Raw genomic sequence first — 24,878 nt, forward strand, 5'->3', positions numbered from 1 at the left:
GTTCATAAAATAACTGAACTGCTTGCTGTTAAACTTGCAATGTTTCCTTTAGTAAAGAGAAGCCAGAGATGAAGGATCTATTGAACAATATTTCTTGTTAGGAGAGGCTGTTTCATGTTTGGCAATCACTAAAAAGGGCACGTTTCATCAAACTTGCATGCAGAAATGTGGAGAGGATTGCAACATTGGATAGCCACAAGTGTCTAAGCAAGAATACTGTGACTTGTTAGAATTGGGTTTTTATTGTGTTTTGGGACATTGCTTAGTTGGATTTTTAGTACTCCAACTATAAGAGTAACTGAAGCCACATGAAAATAAACCCCAACGTAAGGCACGCGATCTGCTTCTCCGCGCCCTCACATTCGCGATTCCTTCCTGGTACACTTCAGCAGGGTTGGTTAAAAAAAACAAGAAGTCATTTCAAGTTCAAGCTTTTAATTCACACAGATCCTGTTTTTCATTTCTCAGGGAGCAAGAAATTCAAAAAGAGGAACATTTGATGGAAGAAAAGAAAAAGAAAAAGCAGGAAGAAAAGAAAAAGAAGGATAGTGCTCAGAAAAAGGTCAGTGCCAATTAAGATCTCACAGATGCGCCGTTTGGGTTTCGGTCTTCAAGTTGTTTTGCTCGGGTTATTAGGTCTGCAAGAAGCTGGAACCGTTACAACGGCCCAAAAGCATCCTGGGTATACATGGGGGGAAACACCGTTTAGAAAATGCTCCTAAGATACCAGAGTCTCTAGAGGTCTTAATAAGAGGCAACAAGGGTTTCAAGTAGAGATGGGGTGGGCAACTTCAGCCCTCGGGGGCCATCAACAGGTCAGGATATCCCTGCTTCAGCACAGGTGGTGAGGTCTTCGACTGAGCCACCTGTGCTGAAGCAGGGATATCATGAAAACCTGAGGACTAGAGTTGCCCACCCGAGAATTAGTGGGTTGATGGTCCTCGTGTGTGTTCTCCTTTCTAAACTGTTCTAATCGTCTCTTTCCCATCCAATGTTTTTAGCTTTTCATTAATATTTTTGTATTTTCTTCCCCTTTTCCCCCCCCCCCCCCCAGGCTGCTGAACAAAAAACCAAAGGTTAGTGCAAATCTGCTACTTCCTTGTCTCTAACATGCATTTCAATGTGTATTCTATAGCTGAGGGTTTCCCCACATAAGGCATTTCGATGTTATTGCCGGTGTGTCGAACACTGGAAGGAAGAGTGTTTGGGGCCTGTAGAATTTTGTTGCGGAAGCCTTCAGGCTTGTGTGGCTGTCATTTTCATCGGCATCACACCGTCCATCTTTCCAGACTCTTCTCTTAAGAACCTCTGATGTAAAATTGTCTCCCTGTTAATATACTGGGAAATTACTTTTTTTTTTTTTCTCTCTCCCCGTTAATCTTTCTGCAAATCGCTGACTGAGGGAGTAAGCAATAATATTTCAGCCTTGCCAGATTATGAAATCGTTTTGCATTCAAATTTCCTGGCCTATATTCAAGTATGTTGCTATTAAAAAAAAAGAAAAGAAAAAAGGACTACATCTCTTGTTGTGCTACCTGATATAACTTGGTTATCTCTGAAGGATTCCCCCAGATGAATGCTTCTCCGTACATTTTATACACGCGAGTGACTCAGCAACCCAGGGATAACTTCTGTTTTATATGCAAAACATTACAGCCTTGGCTTGAGCGATGCTTGTTTGTCAGAACGCTCGTATTTGGTGTCTGGGCCTATTAATCCCAGCCAATAATGCATCGCTGTGCAGTGAAAGGCAGATTAACGGTTAAAAAGTACAGCCACCAGCAATATAATATACACGAACAGACCACTTTCCCATGACTTCTTTAATAGGTTTGGGGTTTTTCTTTTTGTCCTATAATAGCGGTGTCTGTGCACAATCTCTTACTTTGTAATCACTCTGGCAATGTAGAATGCCTGGGAAAAGAGATAAAATACTGTAATAGCAAAACCAGCCCTAGCATCAATGGGAAGAAACAACCACTGCCCCCCCTCCCCCTGTTGGCTCATGACGGGGGCATGATCTTGAGACATGCATATAACTGCTTGGCATTTTCGGGGCAGATCAGCCTGGGTGAGCGCGAGGTGCAGTCCATGTTTTCAAGCTGCTCCTAGAATTGGAACGTCTAGGTAGAGGGGAGCGACCCCTTAACAGGAAGAGCGTTCCAGAGATGGAGGCAGCAGGAGCGTGACCCTTATTCCAGAACGTGCCATGGTGGCGATACCTCACAGAGAGCCCTATTAACCATTATGGGGCTTTCCGTGGGATTTTGCACTGTATAGCATAAGGGTATAAAGTTTTATAAAGCGTATCCTTTCTCATCATGTATTTTGCCGTTTGGTTTGTGTGCTGTAATGCCCGCGATATGTTGGAATAATTCACTTTTCTTTGTCATTATTTAAAAAACAATTCCGTCACTTTCTCTTTATTTTTCCATCAGTTTCTCGCCTGCTTTGCTATATTCCGTTTTATTTTGACATTTTAACATGCGATATTAATGTGATCCGAACAACGACTACTGGAAATTCGCATTGAGGTTGGGGATTTTCCCATCAGTGAGCCAGATTTCCCACTGTGCTTTAATTGTAACATTCAGGAGGTGTATTTTTTTGGAAAACATTTAAAAGCCCCTGCATGTGTATACAGTAATTGCCCCCTGCTTCTGAGTTAAACAAGCGCTGGAGCTCCCCCTGGCAGATGATTAAAATGTAAAGAAGGGAAGCATTGCACATTAATAATTGTTTAATGGGAGTAATTGAGGGATGTAAAGTCAAAGCGCAGATCATGTTGTGTTTTCTTGAGATATCGTTTGGAACGGAGAGCGAGATGGCGTTCACCTCGCAGGCGCTAGATTGAGCAATTAATTTAACCCGTTATTGCCACCATTACAGTGTCAGGCCTCCTTGGTGGCTGGATTATATACTCCATATATTTTGTTATGGCCGTGGGAGCAGGAATTCACCCCCCATTCGTAAACTCTCAAAGGTGTCTCGTCAAGTAAGCTTGCTGTGTACTTCATCATGTTTCCTACACACGCGTGTAATGAATTTAACAATGCAAATCTTGACATGTTTAAAATATTGTAATAGGGTTTTTTTTTTATTTTTATAAACACGCAATATAATTTGAGATATATATCTATATATCTATATATCTAGCTCTTACGTATTTATCCCAATTATTGAAATGATTACCAGCACCAGAAAAAAAGGTAAAGTGACTTTATTGATCCACGAGTCACGTAGGTACATGTATAGTTTGAACCTGGCACACACATGATACCATGTTTTCAATGTGTAATGGGATGTTTTTTCCTCCGTCCGCATGTAGGACAGAGGCGGCCAACTCCAGTCCTCAAGGGCCACCAACAGGTCAGGTTTTCAGGATATCCCTGCTTTCGCACAGTTGGCTCAGTCAAAGACTGAGCCACCTGTGCTGAAGCAGCAACTGATTGAGCCACCTATGCTGACGCAGTGGCTTCACCCTCTGTGCTCAAACAGGGATATCCTTAAAACCTGACCTGTTGGTGGCCCTTGAGGGCCCCTAATGTAGGCTATCATGGCTCTTAATGGGGTGATTATTGGATAGCAACAAAACTATTGCAACTTGTTTAACAGCCCAAAGTGACCACTACAAAACATTTTAAGTTTCCCTGTAACAAATAGTTATGACAGATACATTGTTCCTGACTAAAGATAAAGGCTCCTTAATACATTTTATACACTCGAGTGACTCAGCAACCCAGGGATAACTTCTGTTTAATATGCAAAACATTACAGCCTTGGCTTGAGCGATGCTTGTTTGTCAGAACGCTCGTATTTGGTGTCTGGGCCTACAATTCCCAGCCAAAAGCGCATCGCTGTGTGGTGAAAGGCAGATTAACGGTTAAAAAGTACAGCCACTAGCAATATAATATACACGAACAGACCACTTTCCCATTACTTCTTTACTAGATTTGGGGTTTTGTCCTGTAATAGCGGTGTCTGTGCACAGTCTTACTTTGTAATCACTGGCAATGTGATCTCAAAAGCAGCCCTAAGGGCAATGGGAAGAAGCCATCACTAAAAGGGGCTGACATCATCCTAAAAGCCTGTGACTTACTCCTGGAAGAGCAGTTCTGTGTTTGTACTTTGCCTTGATATGAAATTCTGGGGTCTTGTCACCAACTGGCGGTGGCTTGACCTAGTTCTGGAAGCAGAAATGATTATAACAGGAAACATACGCACACGATGCACAGTGAGGTGCCTTCTGCAAATGCAAAGTATGTACAGTAATGTAGCATAGACCAGGGGGGCTCAGCTCCAGTTCTCTAGCACCCCCCCCCCCCTTCACACCCCCCTAACAGGTCAGGATTTCCCAACTTCAGCACAGGTGGCTCAATCAGAGGCTCAGTCGAAGACCCAACATTTCAAACCCACAATTTGATTAGATCTTAATCTAAGTCCTAATAATAGATAAACCAACAAATGACACACATGCTACTTTTTCAACATTTATTTATCCACAAATGATTCAATATCGATGTGTGAGAAAGTCTGTGACCCTTTTAGATTCAGTACCAGGGGGCGCCCCCTTGAGCAGCAATGACTTCAACTGCGTGTTTCCTGTAACTGCTGGTTAGTCTCTCACATGGGTTTTGAGGCATTTTAGCCCGTTCCTCCTTACAAAACTGTTTTACGTCTGTGACATTTGAGGGCTTCCTTGCAGGGACAGCTCGCTTCTGGTCCTGCCACAACATTTCAACAGGATTTAGGTTCGGATTTTGACTAGGCCATTCTAAAACGTGGAATCTCTTCTTCTGCAGCCATTCTTTTGTAGATCTGCTTGTATGTTTAGGATCAATGTCTTGCTGCATGACCCACTTTCGCTTCAGCTCACGGACACATGGCCTGACATTCTCCTCTAGAATCTTCTGATATAATGCAGAATTTATGGTTGTGTCAATGATGGCAAGCTGTCCAGATCCTGAGGCAGCAAAGCATCCCCAAACCATCACACTCCCACCACCATGCATGACGGTTGGGATGAGATTCTTCTGTTCAAACGCAGTGTTTGGCTTTTGCCAAACATAACGTTTCTTATTGAAGCCAAAAAGTTCTACATTTGACTCCTCTGTCCAGAGAACATTGTTCCAGAAGTCTTGTGGTGTATGTGCTCTGTGGCAAATTTCAGATGGCAGCAATGTTCTTATTAGAGCGCAGTTGTTTCCTCCTGGATATTCTTCCACGAACACCATTCTTGTTCAGTCTCTTTCTGATAGTTGAGTCATGAACACTCACATTAGCCGAGGCGAGAGTGGCCTGCAGATCCCTGGATGTTATCTGGGGTTCTTTGTGACTTGCTGGATGATTTGCCGGTTTGTTCTTGAAGGACCCATAGAATTCACAAACGTTTTCTCACCACTGTATGTTGTCCTTTTCCTCTGAAAGCGCCATGTTCTTCATCAACCAGACTGACCCCTGCAAACTAGGGTTATGTCCTGCTGTTTGGTGATTGCAGAGCTGTTGTTCAAAATAACATATCTTTAGAGAACAGCATGTCACTTTCTGCACTAATGTATTTTTTTCAAATCTGCATTTCTATGAGAACAAGGTGTTTACCTGCCACGGGTTCGGAAAATCTGTAGCTTCGATGATGTGAATTTCCTGGGGACAAATGCTGCCCATCTTGGAGACTTCAAGCGCATCATGGTCTCTGACTAATGCAAGGGGGCTCAAGTCCAGTCCTCAAGCTCCCATCCCCCCACATCAGGTTGTCAGAATATCCCAACTTCAGCACAGGTGGCTCAGTCCTGAGTAACTCCTTGATTTGTCAGGCAACAAACTAAATGCATTGCTGGCCTCCCTGTAATCTTCTCTGCACCAGGACCTTGTTACCTATTTCCAGTTGTATTGTCAAAGACTGAGCCCCTGACTGAGCCAGCAGTTCTAAAGCAGGGACTGATTGACCCACCGGTGCTGAAGCAGGGACATCCTGAAAACCTGACCTGTTTGGGGGGACTTGAGTTGCTTTGGCTTTGTGGCCCTGTCTGTTCCGTATGTTAAGCGGTGTACTTCAGGGAGGATGCATGCAGCTCTGTCTAATGGGAAGAGCTGCCAGAGCACTAACCACATGGCACGACCCTTCATTAGGAGTCAGCCAAGCAGTTGTCTATTAACATCAACACTTGTGGTACTCTTAACCATTTCACTTCAGCACTACAACCGTCACTTGGTGTAAGGTTCATACCCTATAACAAAAAGGGGACGGGGATTCTATGCGTTTAAGATAAATTAAGTCTGCAGCGTGTGTGTGTCCCCCCTGCCTAGGGGTCGATGCGTGATACAGCCTCCATCTGTGGGGTTGGAGGCACCATATCACTCAACGCGGGAAACAGTCTTGTATTTCTAGCCACGGGTCGCGATGGACAGAATGAGAATCGTGATTAAAATGAAGTAATAACTGTTACCTAATATTAGCGTTAGTCCGTTTTATTAAAACATCTTTTAATTTCCTTTAACCCAGGCCTAATGAAGTCTGATTAACTGGGAGTGGCATTTAATTAGTGTAATTGAATTTCGAGGCTTAACTCTGTTAGACATTAGTGCAGAAAATTACCCACCGAGCAGTCCTTTCCCACTGATGACATGCGATAAGTTAATTTAGCGGTGCGTTTGTCGAGCGCATTGCGAGGGGTGCCCCGGAGGTTACCATGGTGACAGCCTGACGAACCGAGAGCTGTCAAATGAAAGAAAAAGAAATCCTGGAGCAGAGCCCGGCAGAGTGACGGGGCCGCCGTCCGTCTGCAAACACTGACAGATGGGCCCGGTTTGTTGGGCGTCCATATTCTGTGGCGCTGCTGCTTGTATGACGCTTCCTTTTAGGAGCGTGTCACTGTGGATGAGGCTCTGCGACCCGCTCTGACAGGATGGCTTTCCTTTCCTCCTCTCTGGCAGCAAACTGCGCGAGCGTCGCCGATTTCCCTCCTCCGTGATCGTGAGGATAAAATGGTTGTTTTTATTCCTCCTTTTTAACTCACATTGGAAGGGTTTTCTTCTTGGCATTGTTTGGGGAAGCGGTCTGAAATATTCTCCTTTGGTTGCGGTTCTCGCCAGCCATTTTTCCGATTATACTGTTCTTTTCCAGTGCAGCGGTTCATAGCCAGCTGCCATCGTGACCTAGAGCAAGTGGCGGCTAAAGGCCAGAGGTGGCTAACTCCAGGCCTCAAGGGCCACCAACAGGCCAGGTATTGGAATAACCCTGCTTCAGCACAGGTACCTCAGTCTTCGACTGAGCCACTTATTGAGCCACCTGTGCTGATTCAGGGATATCATTAAAACCTGACCTGTTGGCCCTTGAGGACTGGAGTTGGACACGGTGGGGTCACATGACGTCGTATGACCCGCGACGTCATTTGCCGCCGAGCCATTGGGAGAATGTACATGATGGGAACTGTGGGATCCCCAGAGCCGGACCCCTCTATTGTTAGCTCTGAAGCAGAGGTCTCTGGTAGCAGATCTGTGGTCTCCTCCTCTGGTGCCGGAGATTGTCATTATTTTGTGTGCGCACAAACTACAAATCTGATCGCAGGGTCATTTAATAGCCTCAATGTCCTCCCCCAATGTCACAGCGCCTCTAACAATGGTGGTGTATTTTTATTACCGTGGTGTGTGTGTGTGTGTGGTGTGTGTGGTGTGTGTGGTGTGTGTGGTGTGTGTGGTGTGTGTGGTGTGTGTGTGTGGTGTGTGTGTGTGGTGTGTGTGTGTGTGGTGTGTGTGTGTGTGTGGTGTGTGTGTACACATTTATACCCACTCTGCAATGGGAAATTTGGTCACGACCGCTTCACCGCAGCTGATTTGCCCCTGGAATCGCTTCCGCTTCTAAGGGAAGTTTTATTACTGGTTAGGTTAGGGGTTTATTGAAGTTTTTTTTTTGCGGTTTAGAGTAAGTTGTTGTAGGGTAGGGGGTTTTATGGTAAGGGCTTGGGGTTAGGGGGTTTTATGGTAAGGGCTTGGGGTAGGGGGTTTTATGGTAAGGGCTTGGGGTAGGGGGTTTTATGGTAAGGGCTTGGGGTAGGGGGTTTTATGGTAAGGGCTTGGGGTAGGGGGTTTTATGGTAAGGGCTTGGGGTAGGGGGTTTTATGGTAAGGGCTTGGGGTAGGGGGTTTTAGGGTTGGAGCTTCCAGCGGCAGAGAGTCGTGGGGGTGGCCATTTGCTTGCGACCAAATGTCCTAGACCGTATCCCCCTCTGCTCTCTAGAGGCTCACGGTGCAATGCCCGGCATTGTGGGGTGTGGCCGAGGAGAGGGGTGAGTGCCCGGCATTGTGGGGTGCGGCCTTGGAAAGGGATGAGTGCCTGGCATTGTGGGGTGCGGCCTTTGAGAGGAGAGGGGTGAGTGCCCGGCATTGTGGGGTGTGGCCTTTGAGAGGGGTGAGTGCCCAGCATTGTGGGGTGCGGCCTTGGACAGGAGGGGTGAGTGCCTGGCATTGTGGGGCGTGGCCTTGGACAGGAGAGGGGTGAGTGCGCGGCCTTGGACAGGAGAGGGGTGAGTGCGCGGCATTGTGGGGTGCGGCCTTGGACAGGAGAGGGGTGAGTGCGCGGCCGAGGAGAGGAGTGAGTGCCCGGCATTGTGGGGTGCGGCCTTGGAGAGGAGAGGGGTGAGTGCCTGGTCTCGCTGTTCTGTACAGATACAATACACATGGGGCTAATGTGAAAAGGTTTCTGGCATGCTACACGCGTCTGACACGCCTAAACCCAACCTCTCTCTGGTTGCGGGTCCCTTAAACCAATAGGAAGCTTCAACATCACCAAGTATCTTTGGAACCAGTAGGTCCCCTGAGTTGAAAATAACCCCCTGACATTAACCCCTTGTTCCCACCCTGTAAGATAAATGGAGGATCCAATTGGTAGGCTTGCTGCTTTTATGTAATAATGAAATATCTGCATACTACTGCTATGGATATTTCCACTGCTGAGCACACTGTCAGTACTGCACACAGTGTGTAATACAGAGGCAGGGAATTCTACCAGCAGCAGATAAACGTGTGTGTTAGGAGGTGACGAACAGTCACATTAACAGTCAATGTGAAAAATAACGCATTGCTCTCTGTGTTCTGACTAGTCTGCCTTTTAATAAAAATATTAAATCAAATTGCTACTTGATAAAATACACACAGAATTCCATCACTATAATGAAATCTTAATCGAAACATGGGGTTGTCTGATTTTATCCGAGTTGTCTCGGGAATGCACACAAGAATAGGCTGATTTAGTGTATGGAAACATGGTTTGAAGCCAATATGGGGGAGACTGCTTCTGGGGGGAAGGTATTAGATCAGGGGTGGGCAACTCCAGTCCTCAAGGGCCACCAACAGGTCAGGTTTTCAGGATGTCCCTGCTTTAGCCTTCGACTGAGCCACTGATTGGGCCACCTGTGCTGAAGCAGGGTTATCCCTAATACCTGGCCTGTTGATGGCCCTTGAGGAGTGGAGTTGGTAACCCCTGATCTACAGCATTGTAATATGGGATCAACCTGTAATACTTCATAAAATGGATTAGATCCACCAAACTAACAACCCATTTGCATGAGGAACAATATTGAAAATAATATTAAGCACACTTATTGCAGGAGTGGATAAGGACACGCAGTCCAGAGAGTGGTGATTACATTGCGCTCTGGATCTAAAGCTGCAGAACCAGAAATCCGAATGCTCCAATAAATCTTATTTCTGCATGTAGAACCATTTCCATAATTGAATGATACCGGAGACAGCCATACGAATGAATCTTCATTTTTGACATGGAAGTGCAGAAATACCTCATTATACTACCTTCCTATCCGTTTGTGTGGGATCATGGGTACTGTAGTTAAATAAAGTTCTGAAACCCAGAATTGTCTCTAATGAGGATAATATTCTTCCTCTTAGTTTGAGTAGCAGCATAAGTAAATCAGCAGTACTGTATATTTATTCAACACCGGTTTGTAACCATATTAGGGGTGGAAGTTCGTTTGAGAATAATTTGGAACGGTGTGTGTGTGTGTGTGTGTGTGTGTGTGTGTGTGTGTGTGTGTGTGTGTGTGTGTGTGTGTGTGTGTGTGTGTGTGTGTGTGTGTGTGTGTGTGTGTGTGTGTGTGCGCGCAGTATAATTTCACATGTTGGGAACACGCTCATTGATCCAATAAAGAATAGAACGACTTATTACGACGTATTACCTCAAATTGTGTTTTCAACAGTTCCTTTTAGCCTCTCATTCGAGCAGTAAAAACAAATTTTCTAAGTTTGTACTGGGTCATTATGTGCAATATTTTGGACCCCTCACTTGACTGTGGCTTGATTTTGATTTTGGTACATGAAACGTTGTATACCTACACCGTGCATTAAGTAACCGCGCATCACATACAGGAGAGTAACGTCGCAATATAGGACATAAATCGGTTTTCCATCTGAATCCGTTTTAAATACAGCAATGTGTATTTCTTGCCGGGGCTTTGGTTTCTAAGCTTCTTTGCCTTGCATCACCGGACAAGCGGCCTCCTGAATTGTTTGCATAACTTGTACATCGTTTTATCTGTCCTTTCTTTGTTGGGATTTTCAAGGTGGCACTTGCTTTGTATTCAAGACTGTAAGACTGTCCCCTGTCCTTTCCTTATCTGTATACGTAGATTGATTAGTAATTTCATTGAAATTTATAGACCAGAAGCATCCCCGGTCTGCCCAGTCTAATCTCCAACACAAAGCCAGACAAACTAGACCCATCCATCACCATATTGCTGTATAATTACCATCTGAAGGCGCCTCCTGGTGTAGTTGCACTGCCTCTCAGTGGCCAAACACCTGCCATTTCCACTAGTAATGTGTCTCCTTAGCTTTCCTGCCCAGGAAACATCCCATCAATTAACTGTCTCTACTCCAAACAAACCGCTGTTATTTCACCTTGTAACAGTTCATAAAGCAAACTTAGTCTATCTGAGCGAGCATGGGGGTGGAAGTCTTGCATCTGTAACCTATCGTATGTTGTCCTAAAAATGAATATGAATTTTGTAGCACAATGAATATTTAATGTTAGAAAAACATTTGTATTGGTTTGGCAACTCCTGACCTTTTGGTGGCCCTTGGACTAGTTTCCTGGATATCCCTACTTCAGCACAGGTGACTCAGTTAAAGACTGAGCCACTGATTGAGCCACCTGTGCTGAAGCAGGGATATCCTGAAAACCTGACCCATTGATGGTCCCTGAGGACTGGAGATGTAAGCTGTAGTAATGCTGAACCTGTATTGGGGTGAAGTGAAGATTGCTTGTGCAGCCGTATTTACGGAAACTGCAGTGGCTAAAGCGTAATGTAAGGGCCACAAGACTAAGGGCCGTATTTACTAAGCCATATGGCACTGTATGGCTTAGCACTGCTTAGTAGATACCTCGCTTAGCCTGCGAACGACTAAAAAGGGTTTGAAAGAGCACGCATTCAAAAGGTATCTCCTTTTTGTATAGTTGGTTATTTCTCGGTAGCACTGGAATAGCCGTCTGTATGTAGTACCCTTTCACTCGACAGTAGATGTCATGGTTTTAATAAAAAATGCATGAACATCTTCTGTAGACAAAGATGGTAATTTGCCAGTGGAAATTCTTCAATTGCAAGGTGTGTGTGTGTGTGTGTGCGTCCGTCCGTCCGTCCGTCCGTCCGTCCGTCCGTCCGTGACAATGAGTTTGCATCAAGGGAACCTGGTTCAATTCCTGGTGTTGGCTGCTTGTGACCTTGGCCGTCACTTTATCTCCCTGTGTCCCGGCACCAAAATCATAGAGTGTAAGCTCTATGGGACAGGGGCTGTGTCTGTAACATTCCTATGTGCTGCATACCATGCGCTATACTGTAATTGTGACGCGCTCTGTGTCTCATTAGGAGAAAGCGCTGTATGAGAAAAGTTTATTATTATATAGTACATGAACATACGACTTCCTTAACTTCTGTGCTGCATGGAACACATTTGTAGATGGTGAGGGTTAGATGTACCTGGGAGGGGGTTTGTAAGAAAATGAGAACCATTGGCTGTTTGATTAGCTGTTAGAATGGCTATGAATTATGGGATACAGCTGTTTCCTGTAATGAATTCATAAACCCATCAAACAATGACTAGAATGAATTGCTGAGGGTGGGGGGAATAAAAGGCATTGGCACGATCGGTGTAATACAGAAAAGCAATGGCATTGTGTGATAAAGCATTCTGCTCACATGCTGCACTTTCTAATGGAACTGCTACATTTAATAGAAGCTGTAAATAAATCCGTCCGAGCCAGAGCGGCAGAAACCACAAATGCGTTTTGTGTTTTACCGCTCTCCTCCTAGCATGCCGCCTGTGCCACAATAAAAGGGGTTTGCACAAAGTAAGGCACGGCGTTTCACGGGCGCCACCTTCTCCAATAATCAGAAATAGCCATTGGCGCATTATTCATGCATGCATTTCTCATGGATCTAGTACATGTCTAGCTGAATTAAAAGGCATTGAGGTGTGTGTATAAATATTGAGCATTTCGTAATGCTCTATTTAAAATGCTCCCACATTTTGGAGCTTTCTCATTTTTTGTGTGTTTTGGTTCGCTTTTTACCGACGGTATTTTACATGGGTACTTGTAGTTGGCCCTAACTATACCTTCAGGTCTGCCATATTGCTGAACTTCTGGGTTGCTGCCAAGATAAATGGCTTTCTCAGATCTCCTCTGCACTGGATATCATTACAAGAATATAATCTATAGTCCAAGTATGTGAGGACGGTTAAACTCAGCCGATTCCTGTATCCTTATTATTATTATTATTATTATTATTATTAATGTTTCTCACGTTGTATTGGAACTAACTTTGTTCTAATATGCGTTCTCTCGATTCCAATCTATCCGCCCCACATACACAAAGCCACTACTGCAGAAAAGTAGAATGAACAAAATCTGTTTCTCCAAATAATGCTTCTCTCCCGCGGTGATGCACAAGCCTGCTTTTAGCTGGACCTGATTAAGCCCCAAAGGCATCTGAAGTTGAAGACGCCTCGAATAGCTTTCTAATGGAAACAGCATGTTTAAAGAACTATTTCCTCTTGTCAGATTTTGTATTTGTTTGTATAAATGCAGCCGTTCCTCGCCTTTACGCCAACGCAATTATCGAAGCTGCCGATCGATGGGTGAAGATTCCCCTGCTTCCCAGGGGCACCAAATATGACTGCCTATTTCATAAGCGGAAGTGGTGTAGCTACCTAAATAGTTTCTATAGCAACCCAAGGACGCTTTCATCTATAGAAAATCATTAAAGAGTGCATAAAGAGTGAAATAAATGCAGCAAGTATTCCCTAATGCCACACAACTCATTGATTACACACACGTATAGGATTTTACATGAAATGCTGCTTTAGGTCACTTACTGTAGGCTAATAGTCATCGTTTACTTAACTTCAGAAATAAACGTGTAAGCAAAGTGGTGTGTTCAGCTTGGATTGAAAACGTGCGCTTCCATAGTCCCGTTGGCCTTACAAAATGAGGCTTCCTTTGAAGATCCAAGACCGATCATATTTCTTTTATAGGACGTGCTGCTGTAGCCTGTACAAATCCGTGAGACGTTCCTCCTATCTCGTGGCTAAATTGATTGGTACATAGGGCACGCTTGTTAAACTAATACAGTGGCACATTATGGAGACTTCTTGCCTGCTATCTTGACGCATGGGAAGCAGCCCACTTTATTTTCCCGAGATGTGGTGCTGCATTTAGTAGTCTTATGTTAATCGGTTTGTGCTTGTAAGCAACGCTCGGACGTGACAGACAATACATCGCGGGGAAAAGCTGGCGAATCAATAGTCTCCGAAAAACAAGGACTGCATTGCTTTAGCATTGATCATGGCTGAGCGGGTGCGCTGCTGACTGAGGCGCTTTCCTTTGCTGTCAAAGTTGTAAATTGTAACACGGCCCTGGCAATGACAGACGCAGGTATATGTATGGGGCAGGGGCGGCCACTTCCATTCCTCAGGGGCCACCAACAGGTCACGTCTTCAGGATATTCCTGCTTCAGCAGGTGGCTCAGTCTTTGACTGAGCCACTAATTGAGCCAACTGTGTTGAAGCAGGGAAATCCTGAAAACGTGGCCCTTGAGCACTGGAGTGTGTGTGTGTGTGTGTCTTGCGCATGTGTGTCTTGCGCACACATGTAACCTCTCATTGCAGTTCAATGTGTTGGCTAAATATTTACCGCAAACTAGTAAAAGTTCATTTAAACGCACTTTCTCTGTTTTTCGCCTTTGCCATTAATAAATATATATTTAAACCTCTTTGCCATGCCCCAGTGGGAGGAAGTGGCCCTCCTCCGATTAATAGGAAACTGGTTCATTTCATGGCCCCCTGTGGCTACCATTGTAATCCGAAAGCCCTTTCGTTTTCTTCATGTTCACACGCATGTGATTTCTATGCAACTAATGGTGATTTTTGTTTTATACTCTTATCTGTTTGATCTTCAGTGCCAGAACCAATCAAGACCAGTTCCAACCAGCCCCAACCTGCCGGTACCAGTACTTCCACCAGCAGTGTCACAAACAGCAATGGCAAGCGTGCATCTGCCAATGGCCAGCAACCAGCTGCGTCCCGTTACCTGCCCCGCGAGGTGCCACCACGCTTCCGCCAGCAGGAACAGAAGCAGCTGTTAAAGAGAGGTCAACCACTGCCCACTGGAGCCCTGACCAGTGCCAACCCAGCACTGAATACTGGACAAGCCGGGGCAAGCCCCCCTCCACAGCAAGGGGCTGGAGGTGCGCACCATCCCACCAAGACCCACGCCACTGGTAAGAGCGCCCTGCCAAAATAATAAACTAGAGCGCGAGAGGCGGGGTTATGTCAGAGCTGGGGGAAATGAAAATGGCGTGTTCCGTTGGCTAAATTATATAGGCAAACCCAGTACTTGGGCCCGGTCATTAGATGGGCTTTGCCGTTACCTGTAGGAGATGTCCTTAGACTCCGCTCCAAAGTGGGACGGCACCGTCGCATGGCTAGCAGAACCGGAGTGATTTCCGTACAAGTACCGTGTAAAGGATGCCATCAATATGGATCTCTTGGTGTCTGCATTGAGCTGTGGGGTGACATATTTGCTAATACATTGGATGGCTATTCTGTTATATTTTGTAGATACAGGATCGATCCAGGTATACATCTAGAACCTGCAATATAGCTTGAGTTAAAGGTTTAATTACGTTGTAGGTTATCAAGGCCAAGTCATTCTGGGTGTTAAATTGCTGTCTGATCACTGCCTGCTGCTGGTGAATTTTCTCTGTACAGGATATTCGCTTGGTGTCAAGGGAGCCTTGTGAAAGGGTAGCTGCCTCTAGGCGCAGACAGGGACTGACCCCGTTTAAGTATGACCTTGGTCTGAGGTGAGACCTTGGCTGCCTGATTTTGCCATGTAGTGGGAGAGGGAGTAGGTGGTTTTATTGGGCCAGCAAGTAGTTATGTTCCACGCTTCCCAAAGCTCCTTCAGTGAGCATCACGACACCTTTTCCTTCTGAACCTTTTTTGAGCACATCACATTATCGAATGCCTTTTGTCCATGATGCACCATATTCTCCAAATCTGTCCTCTCTCAGTTCCCGCGCACACTGCAGCACACTCACAGTGGGACAATACATTGGTATTATTTCATTTTAAACAATCCTCAAATATCTTCATTATTGTAACTATCCACATTACCTCTTTTCTCCCTGCCCCCCCCCCCCCTTCTTTTTTATAAATCACTGAATTATTGTGCCACTATAGCGCCTCTCGGGGAAACCTTTCAGCGTGGATGTTCCTGTGCTACACAGGAGAAGAGCATTGGATTGGTGTTAATGTTCTTCAGAGTGTAAGAGCGTAGGCAGCTGTTCTGGGATATCAGGGCGGTTAGAATCCAGATTTGTGGGACTGACATTTGAAGAGCTGAACTTAAGTAGGCGTCTGCAAAGAACTGGGGTCACACCGCTTCCTAACTGGATGTCTTTGTAAAGCTGCCATTCTGCTTAGTGCAGTAAAGAACTACCCCCCCGCCCCCTCCTAATTGCCTGCATTCTGTACTATAACTTGGAGTTGTAGCCAACCATTCTTAGCACGGTTAAAATGAAAAATAAATAGGAGTGCTTCAGTACTGGGTGATACCTTTTTTTATTTGGACTAGCAATTGATATTATAAGAGAAGCGTCCGAGAGTTCGCTCTCTTCCTCAGGTTGTCACTTGTCTTATAATATGAATTGTTAGTCCAAATAAAAAAGGTGTCACCCAATACTGATATACTCATTTAATCTGCATTAGGGCAAATGGACTAACAGCTATTTCTACCTAATTTTGAAGAAGCCCCCCTCTTCCATTATGAAACAAATGTTACAATGTAGATCTCAAATTATAATTCTGAACCGCAACATTTGAATGTGTGCCCCGCCGTGATCGCAGTGCAATGTGTATAGAAATGCCCGCCCTTCGCCGTATACAGTGATTTAGGTCTTGATAACACACAATGTTTTTATTGGTATCGGTGGGTGATTCAGGTACAGTGTGTGTAAAGTGGCTGCCGTTTCCTTTCTCGATGTGGTAATGTTTTTAGCCGGGACGGCGCCTTTTATGGCTCCTGTAATCCGAGTGGTGAATGTGGTGAGAGAGGAGGAGTTGGCAGTGAGAGGCCTGTAAAGTCCCAGTGACTGCTGATGCGAACAAAACTTAAATCTGTCACTTCGCCAGCATTGGGCTTGACATTTTGTCAGAAAGCAGCACAGCTCTATTTAAAGCCGCAATCCAGCCTACCGAGCCTCCCCCTGTATTTATTTTATTTTTCACCTGGCGGGGGGAGGGGGGTGCGGGGTCACCCAGAGCTGAACCGTGGTAATTTCAGCTCTGTTGCCCACCCCCACTGAGTACCGAGATACTTACAGTGAAGTTACTGGCATCACTGCCTGGTTTCTGAAAGGGGCTTAAAGCTGCAGTTCAGGCAATATCCTGCATGTGTGTTTTTTTTAATAAATCAGTTCTGTAGTTAGAAAAAATACTTTTAGCATTTTCTGTTTTAAAAAACAACAACTTTGAAAGACCAATTTTTTTGTATTCTATTTTAACAAGCATTTGCTAAGGCACTGCCCCTTCATGCCCTGGCACACCCCTTTGTCAGCCCTGCCCTCCCTCTAGCACATGTCAGTGCAGGAGTGCTCATGAATATTCATGAGCTTCCACTGAGAGAAGCAGAAGAAAAACAGATCCCTTCACTAATTATGTCACCAAATTTCGCCAATCAATACATGGAGAACGAATTGACCGGCAGCTATACAGTTCTTTAGGTAATTAGAGATTGCACACATAAAACTATTGAAGTAAAAAAATAAATTTAAAAAAAAAAGACTGAACTGCAGCTTTAAATGAAAGGGAGGAGCGGCTCAGTGAGTAAAGACACTGACTGGCACGGAGTGTGAATCAGGGGAACTTGGTTCAATTCCCGGTGTCGGCTCCTTGTGACCTTGGTCACTTTATCTCCCTGTGCCTCAGGCACCAAAAACATAGATTGTAAGCTCCACGGGGCAGGGACCTCAGCCTGCAAAATGTCTCTGTAAAGCGCTATGTAAAACTAGCAGCGCTATACAAGAACATGTATTATGTGGCCGTCTGATAAATAGGAAGCCGCAATGGATGACGTTGAGGCTTCCTATTGTCCCGCATGTCGATGCAGGACTCCCCCCTCCCCCCCCCTCCTTTCTTCCCCTCTCCTCTCCCCCCTTCCCCCCCTCCTCTCCCCCCCCCTCCTTTCTTCCCCCTCCCCCCCCTCCTTTCCTCCCCTCTCCCCGCTCCTTTCCTCCTCCCCCCCCTCCTTTCTTCCCCTCTCCTTTCCCCCCTCCTTTCTTCCCCTCTCCTCTCCCCCCTCCTATCCTCCCCTCTCCCCCCTCCTTTCCTCCCCCCTCCTTTCCTCCCCTCTCCCATGGCCCCCGAGCACCGTTACTCCCTGCTTTCCCAGATATTTGTAGTTATTAGTGAGCTAGGGGGGACCACAGAAAAAAACGACAAATCTGGTCCCAGCCTACACCCACGGCGTTGCCAATAGAATGGCGCCACGTCTCCTTTCACAGGTTTTCTGTTGTACTTCGCTGATCCAGGGGGTCTTTGCACGTGGAACACTTTAAGTATTCCGGTTTAAAGCCGCAGAACACGTAGCACTGCACAATTTGTATTATTTTGTTACAGGGTTAAAACAGGGGGTCTCCGGAGCTGAACTGTTCATTTGCGCTCCGGGGACCCCCTGCTTCCTGGGATACTAATCTCTGCAGGGGTTACCGGTATCTGCAGCCAGGAAACTTGTGTGCCTAACATAATGGCGGCTTCAAGGTTCAGCAGGCCAATGGGACGAAGTGACATCATCCCTTACGACTTCCGATTGGGCGTGTTACTGGGACATTTAAACGCCACAGAGATACCGGTCCCCCTAACGGAGGTAAGTATCTCCGGAAGCACGGGGTCCCCGGAGCTGAAATTAATGGGGTTCAGCTCCAGAGACCCCCTGCTCCAATCCTGTAATAAAAAGAAAACGTGTGCAGTGCTACATGTTCTGTGGCTTTATACCGGAGGCGGCGGCGTCGGCATGAAGCTAGAGGGCAGGACGGCATCCCCCCCGCACCTCCCATACCTCACGTGGCAGCGGCATGCACGGTTAGCGTCCCGGCATCCCCCACACCTCAGGCGGCATGAAGATAGCGGTTAGGCATCCCCCCCACCTCACGCAGAGAGGAACCTTTGGGGAGGCGACAGGGAGGGGGGGGGGGGGAGTGAGGACAGTCAGCCCCGCTGCGGCCGCCACTGCTCTGCTCCCCCGCCGGCATGTTAAGGGCGCGCCGAGGTGTGTTTCAGGCGGGAGAGGGTGGTGCGGCTGTGGCGCCCCTGAGGTCTGTGAGGTGCAGGGAGCAGTGGCGGCGCCCAGTGGCAGGGAGGCAGCCACCGTGATCTGGGACAGCGCAACTCCGCGGCAGTGACACCCCTCCCCCCCCCACCTCTACTTCCGGCCGCCGCCATCTTAGGCACTTGGCGCCGCGAGGGAGGAAGGGGGTCCTTCAGGCCGCCGCCATCTTGGTCACTCGGCGCCGTGAGGCAGCCTGCCTGGCCACTGGCTGTTCCCCCGCCGAGGAGGGAGGTGAGTTGGAGCGCCGGGGAGGGGGGGGGCATGTATATGTATTCGTACACACACACGTGTGTGGGGGGGGAGAGGTGTGAGATATATAGAGGGGGGGGGGTCTCGCACTTCAAGTAGCAGTCCTGGGGCGGGTCGCAGCGCTTGCGTCCGCCCGTATTACTTTCAAGAGTGTTTTGCAGCGCTGTGTGTGTGTGTGTGTGTGTGTGTGTGTGTGTGTGTGTGTGTGTGTGTGTGTGTGTCCCGCTGACTGTAGCGGCGCCGGGGGGAGGGGGTGAAAGCGCGGGAGACACGGGGAGAGGAGGAGGTGCGCGCGGGTCACGATGACTTGGAGGCTGATGTTCGGGGAGGAAGAGGCGGAGCCGTGTGTGTGTGTGTGTGTGTGTGTGTGTGTGTGTGTGTCGTCACTCCGCCTCAGGCCAATGAGAGGTGCGGGGGCGGGCGGCCCAAGGGACCAATGAGATTTCCCCTAGGGACACAGGAAGATGCAGACAGGCATACAGTGCTTTCACTAATATATAATAAGATATAATGTAACTCCTGATGCAATCAACCCCAGAGGTGTCCTGATCTCCTGTATATAACCTCGGCTGTGATAGGAATAAGACACCATGTATTAAATCAGGGGTGAGCAAACTTGCTGCACCCCCCTGCCTGCTCTCCCCCTGCATTGCGCTCCCCCCTCCCTCAAATGTAGCGTCAAATGACTCTGCTGCGTCATTTAAGGCTGCATTGCCATGGAGATGCGTGGACTGAAGCCGGGTAAGTGAGCCGCCCCCTCTCCCCCAAAAAAGTCTTGCACACCCCTGTATTAAACGGTCGTGGCTTTAGTGTTGGAATAAATGACCCATGTAACCCTTTTAATCCCATGAAGCCCGCATTGTGCAGAGCAGCCATTGTGGAATATTGTACACTTGCTGGACACGTGTACCCTAAAATGCTTTTACACTGTTGTACGTCAATAAACACACTTATATTATTGTTTATCTCCTGAACACTTCTCAGGATGAGATTTAGCAAAGGTTTTAACACAAACAACTTGACAAAATGTCAGAGGCTCAAACGCAACAAAACGCGCCTGAAATACACTGAATATGTTCCAGTCTAGCAATGAAGAAGTTAAGTGAAGGGGAGAATTATATTTGGCATTAAATCTTCCCATTTGATCCTGGTCACAAGGTCATTATTATTCAGGGAGAGCAGGCTTCGAAAAATCGCTGACTTCCCTACTTTTTCTTTTATAAAGGTGGGGTAAACAAGATGGAAAATCTGCTGGGATTTGAAGTAAAAAGGCCAAGCTAAACAAAGGCGCCATTAACACTGGCATTTTTATTAGATGTCGTCTTGCAGCAGCAGAACGCACCACACAGCCTCTGCCTGCAGCAGCAGCAGAACGCACCACACAGCCTCTGCCTGCAGCAGCAGCAGCAGCAGCAGCAGCAGCAGAACACACCACACAGCCTCTGCCTGCAGCAGCAGCAGAACGCACCACACAGCCTCTGCCTGCAGCAGCAGAACGCACCACACAGCCTCTGCCTGCAGCAGCAGAACGCACCACACAGCCTCTGCCTGCAGCAGCAGAACGCACCACACAGCCTCTGCCTGCAGCAGCAGCAGCAGAACGCACCACACAGCCTCTGCCTGCAGCAGCAGCAGCAGCAGAACGCACCACACAGCCTCTGCCTGCAGCAGCAGCAGCAGCAGAACGCACCACACAGCCTCTGCCTGCAGCAGCAGCAGCAGAACGCACCACACAGCCTCTGCCTGCAGCAGCAGCAGCAGAACGCACCACACAGCCTCTGCCTGCAGCAGCAGCAGAACGCACCACACAGCCTCTGCCTGCAGCAGCAGAACGCACCACACAGCCTCTGCCTGCAGCAGCAGCAGAACGCACCACACAGCCTCTGCCTGCAGCAGCAGCAGAACGCACCACACAGCCTCTGCCTGCAGCAGCAGCAGAACGCACCACACAGCCTCTGCCTGCAGCAGCAGCAGAACGCACCACACAGCCTCTACCTGCAGCAGCAGAACGCACCACACAGCCTCTGCCTGCAGCAGCAGCAGAACGCACCACACAGCCTCTGCCTGCAGCAGCAGCAGAACGCACCACACAGCCTCTGCCTGCAGCTGCAACAGAGCAGAATGCACCACACAGCCTCTGCCTGCAGCAGCAGCAGCAGAACGCACCACACAGCCTCTGCCTGCAGCAGCAGCAGCAGAACGCACCACACAGCCTCTGCCTGCAGCAGCAGCAGAACGCACCACACAGCCTCTGCCTGCAGCAGCAGCAGCAGAACGCACCACACAGCCTCTGCCTGCAGCAGCAGCAGCAGCAGAACGCACCACACAGCTTCTGCCTGCCGCAGCAGCAGCAGCAGAACGCACCACACAGCTTCTGCCTGCAGCAGCAGCAGAACGCACCACACAGCCTCTGCCTGCAGCAGCAGCAGCAGAACGCACCACACAGCTTCTGCCTGCAGCAGCATCAGAACGCACCACACAGCCTCTGCCTGCAGCAGCAGCAGCAGAACGCACCACACAGCCTCTGCCTGCAGCAGCAGCAGCAGAACTCACCACACAGCCTCTGCCTGCAGCAGCAGCAGAACGCACCACACAGCCTCTGCCTGCAGCAGCAGCAGAACGCACCACACAGCCTCTGCCTGCAGCAGAGCAGAACGCACCACACAGCCTCTGCCAGCAGCAGCAGAACGCACCACACAGCCTCTACCTGCAGCAGAGCAGAACGCACCACACAGCCTCTGCCTGCCGCAGCAGCAGAGCAAAACGCACCACACAGCTTCTGCCTGCAGCAGAGCAGAACGCACCACACAGCCTCTGCCTGCAGCAGAGCAGAACGCACCACACAGCCTCTGCCTGCAGCAGAGCAGAACGCACCACACAGCTTCTGCCTGCAGCAGAGCAGAACGCACCACACAGCCTCTGCCTGCAGCAGAGCAGAACGCACCACACAGCCTCTGCCTGCAGCAGAGCAGAACGCACCACACAGCTTCTGCCTGCAGCAGAGCAGAACGCACCACACAGCCTCTGCCTGCAGCAGCAGCAGAACGCACCACACAGCCTCTGCCTGCAACAGCAGCAGAACGCACCACACAGCCTCTGCCTGCAGCAGCAGCAGAATGCACCACACAGCCTCTACCTGCAGCAGCAGCAGCAGAGCAGAACGCACCACACAGCCTCTGCCTGCCGCAGCAGCAGAGCAGAACGCACCACACAGCTTCTGCCTGCAGCAGCAGCAGAACGCACCACACAGCTTCTGCCTGCAGCAGCAGCAGAACGCACCACACAGCCTCTACCTGCAGCAGAGCAGAACGCACCACACAGCTTCTGCCTGCAGCAGAGCAGAACGCACCACACATCCTCTGCCTGCAGCAGAGCAGAACGCACCACACATCCTCTGCCTGCAGCAGAGCAGAACGCACCACACAGCTTCTGCCTGCAGCAGCAGAGCAGAACGCACCACACAGCTTCTGCCTGCAGCAGCAGAGCAGAACGCACCACACAGCCTCTGCCTGCAGCAGAGCAGAACGCACCACACATCCTCTGCCTGCAGCAGAGCAGAACGCACCACACAGCCTCTGCCTGCAGCAGAGCAGAACGCACCACACATCCTCTGCCTGCAGCAGAGCAGAACGCACCACACATCCTCTGCCTGCAGCAGAGCAGAACGCACCACACAGCTTCTGCCTGCAGCAGAGCAAAACGCACCACACAGCCTCTGCCTGCAGCAGAGCAGAACGCACCACACAGCCTCTGCCTGCAGCAGAGCAGAACGCACCACACAGCCTCTGCCTGCAGCAGAGCAGAACGCACCACACAGCCTCTACCTGCAGCAGAGCAGAACGCACCACACAGCTTCTGCCTGCAGCAGAGCAGAACGCACCACACAGCCTCTGCCTGCAGCAGAGCAGATCGCACCACACAGCCTCTGCCTGCAGCAGCAGCAGAACGCACCACACAGCCTCTGCTTGCAGCAGAGCAGAACGCACCACACAGCCTCTGCCTGCAGCAGAGCAGAACGCACCACACAGCCTCTGCCTGCAGCAGAGCAGAACGCACCACACAGCCTCTGCCTGCAGCAGAGCAGAACGCACCACACAGCCTCTGCCTGCCGCAGCAGCAGAACGCACCACACAGCCTCTGCCTGCAGCAGCAGCAGAACGCACCACACAGCCTCTGCCTGCCGCCGCAGCAGAACGCACCACACAGCCTCTGCCTGCAGCAGCAGCAGAACGCACCACACAGCCTCTGCCTGCAGCAGAGCAGAACGCACCACACAGCCTCTGCCTGCAGCAGAGCAGAACGCACCACACAGCCTCTGCCTGCAGCAGCAGCAGAACGCACCACACAGCCTCTGCTTGCAGCAGAGCAGAACGCACCACACAGCCTCTGCCTGCAGCAGAGCAGAACGCACCACACAGCCTCTGCCTGCAGCAGAGCAGAACTCACCACACAGCCTCTGCCTGCAGCAGCAGCAGAACGCACCACACAGCCTCTGCCTGCAGCAGAGCAGAACGCACCACACAGCCTCTACCTGCAGCAGAGCAGAACTCACCACACAGCCTCTGCCTGCAGCAGAGCAGAACTCACCACACAGCCTCTGCCTGCAGCAGAGCAGAACGCACCACACAGCCTCTGCCTGCAGCAGAGCAGAACGCACCACACAGCCTCTGCCTGCAGCAGAGCAGAACGCACCACACAGCCTCTACCTGCAGCAGAGCAGAACGCACCACACAGCCTCTGCTTAGACAAGTGTTGACATTTAGATTCTACAAGTCAGAAGGGTTGTCGCCATCATATCAGAATGATAAGGAATGTAACAAAAGGGCAATCAGATTAGCAAAAATGTTAGATGAAGAAAAGATTGCAGTAGCAAGTAAGATCAACCCTAAACAGTTTCTCAAGTGTCTTAACAAAAGGAAGAGTATACAAGAGGACGGGTTCGGTGTGAGATGGGCAGGGAAATTATTGGAGATAAGGAAAAGGCAGAGGTGTTAAATACAATTTTTGCCCCTGTATTTACTGGAGAGGAATCGATCGCAATGATACTGTCACAGGAGGAAGCCACAACCTCTATATTAATGAACAATTGGTTAATGGAGGAAGAAGTTCCTAGGCGGCTTGATAAAATGAAAAGTAAATGAGGCACGTGGCGCCAATGGCATACACCCAAGAGTTTTAAGGAGCCAAGTTCAGTAATAGCCAAACAATTACATTTAATATTCAAGGACTCCATTTCCACAGGCTCAGTACCACAAGACTGGTGTAAAGCAGACGTGGTGCCTATATTTGAAAAGGAAGCTGGATCACAACTGGGGAAGATACTTAGTACGGGATAGTCATGAATACCTAACGAATAACAAAATGATTAGTTCTAGTCAGCATGGATTTATGATAGATAGGTTGTGCTAAATTAAATTTATTTGTTTCTTTGAGGAGGCGATTAGGAATTTAGACCAAGGTAATGGAATTGATGTGGTCTGCTTGGATTTTGCAAAGGCTTTTGATATGGTGCCACACGAGCTTAGAATTCAAAATAAAGTTAATTGGACTCGGGGCACCTGAATTGAAATCTGGTTGAGACACAACAGGTTAAATGGAACCTTTTTGAGGTTGGGCTAAAGTTTTAAGGGGAATACCTGATGGATCGGTACTGGAACCCCTGCTTTTAAAATTGCTACCCCTGTAGTAAAATCAGAGCAGGGTGTAATGCATCTTTGGATGGACTTGTAACTTGG

General features: G+C 48.5%; 1 protein-coding gene across 4 annotated transcripts in view; it reads left to right on the forward strand.

The window, feature by feature from the left end:
• The window catches only part of TNRC6C (trinucleotide repeat containing adaptor 6C), a 121,097-nt gene that overhangs the window by 58,802 nt on the left and 37,417 nt on the right, over positions 1 to 24,878 (forward strand). For all 4 annotated transcript variants that reach the window (XM_075579729.1, XM_075579730.1, XM_075579732.1 and 1 more), the window contains 3 exons: positions 469 to 562; positions 1,055 to 1,076; positions 14,465 to 14,785. In XM_075579729.1, coding sequence (XP_075435844.1) covers positions 469 to 562; positions 1,055 to 1,076; positions 14,465 to 14,785 — 437 coding nt within the window. The remainder of the gene's footprint in view (positions 1 to 468; positions 563 to 1,054; positions 1,077 to 14,464; positions 14,786 to 24,878) is intronic.

Source organism: Ascaphus truei, chromosome 22, assembly GCF_040206685.1.
Source record: "Ascaphus truei isolate aAscTru1 chromosome 22, aAscTru1.hap1, whole genome shotgun sequence".
Lineage (NCBI taxonomy): Eukaryota > Metazoa > Chordata > Amphibia > Anura > Ascaphidae > Ascaphus > Ascaphus truei.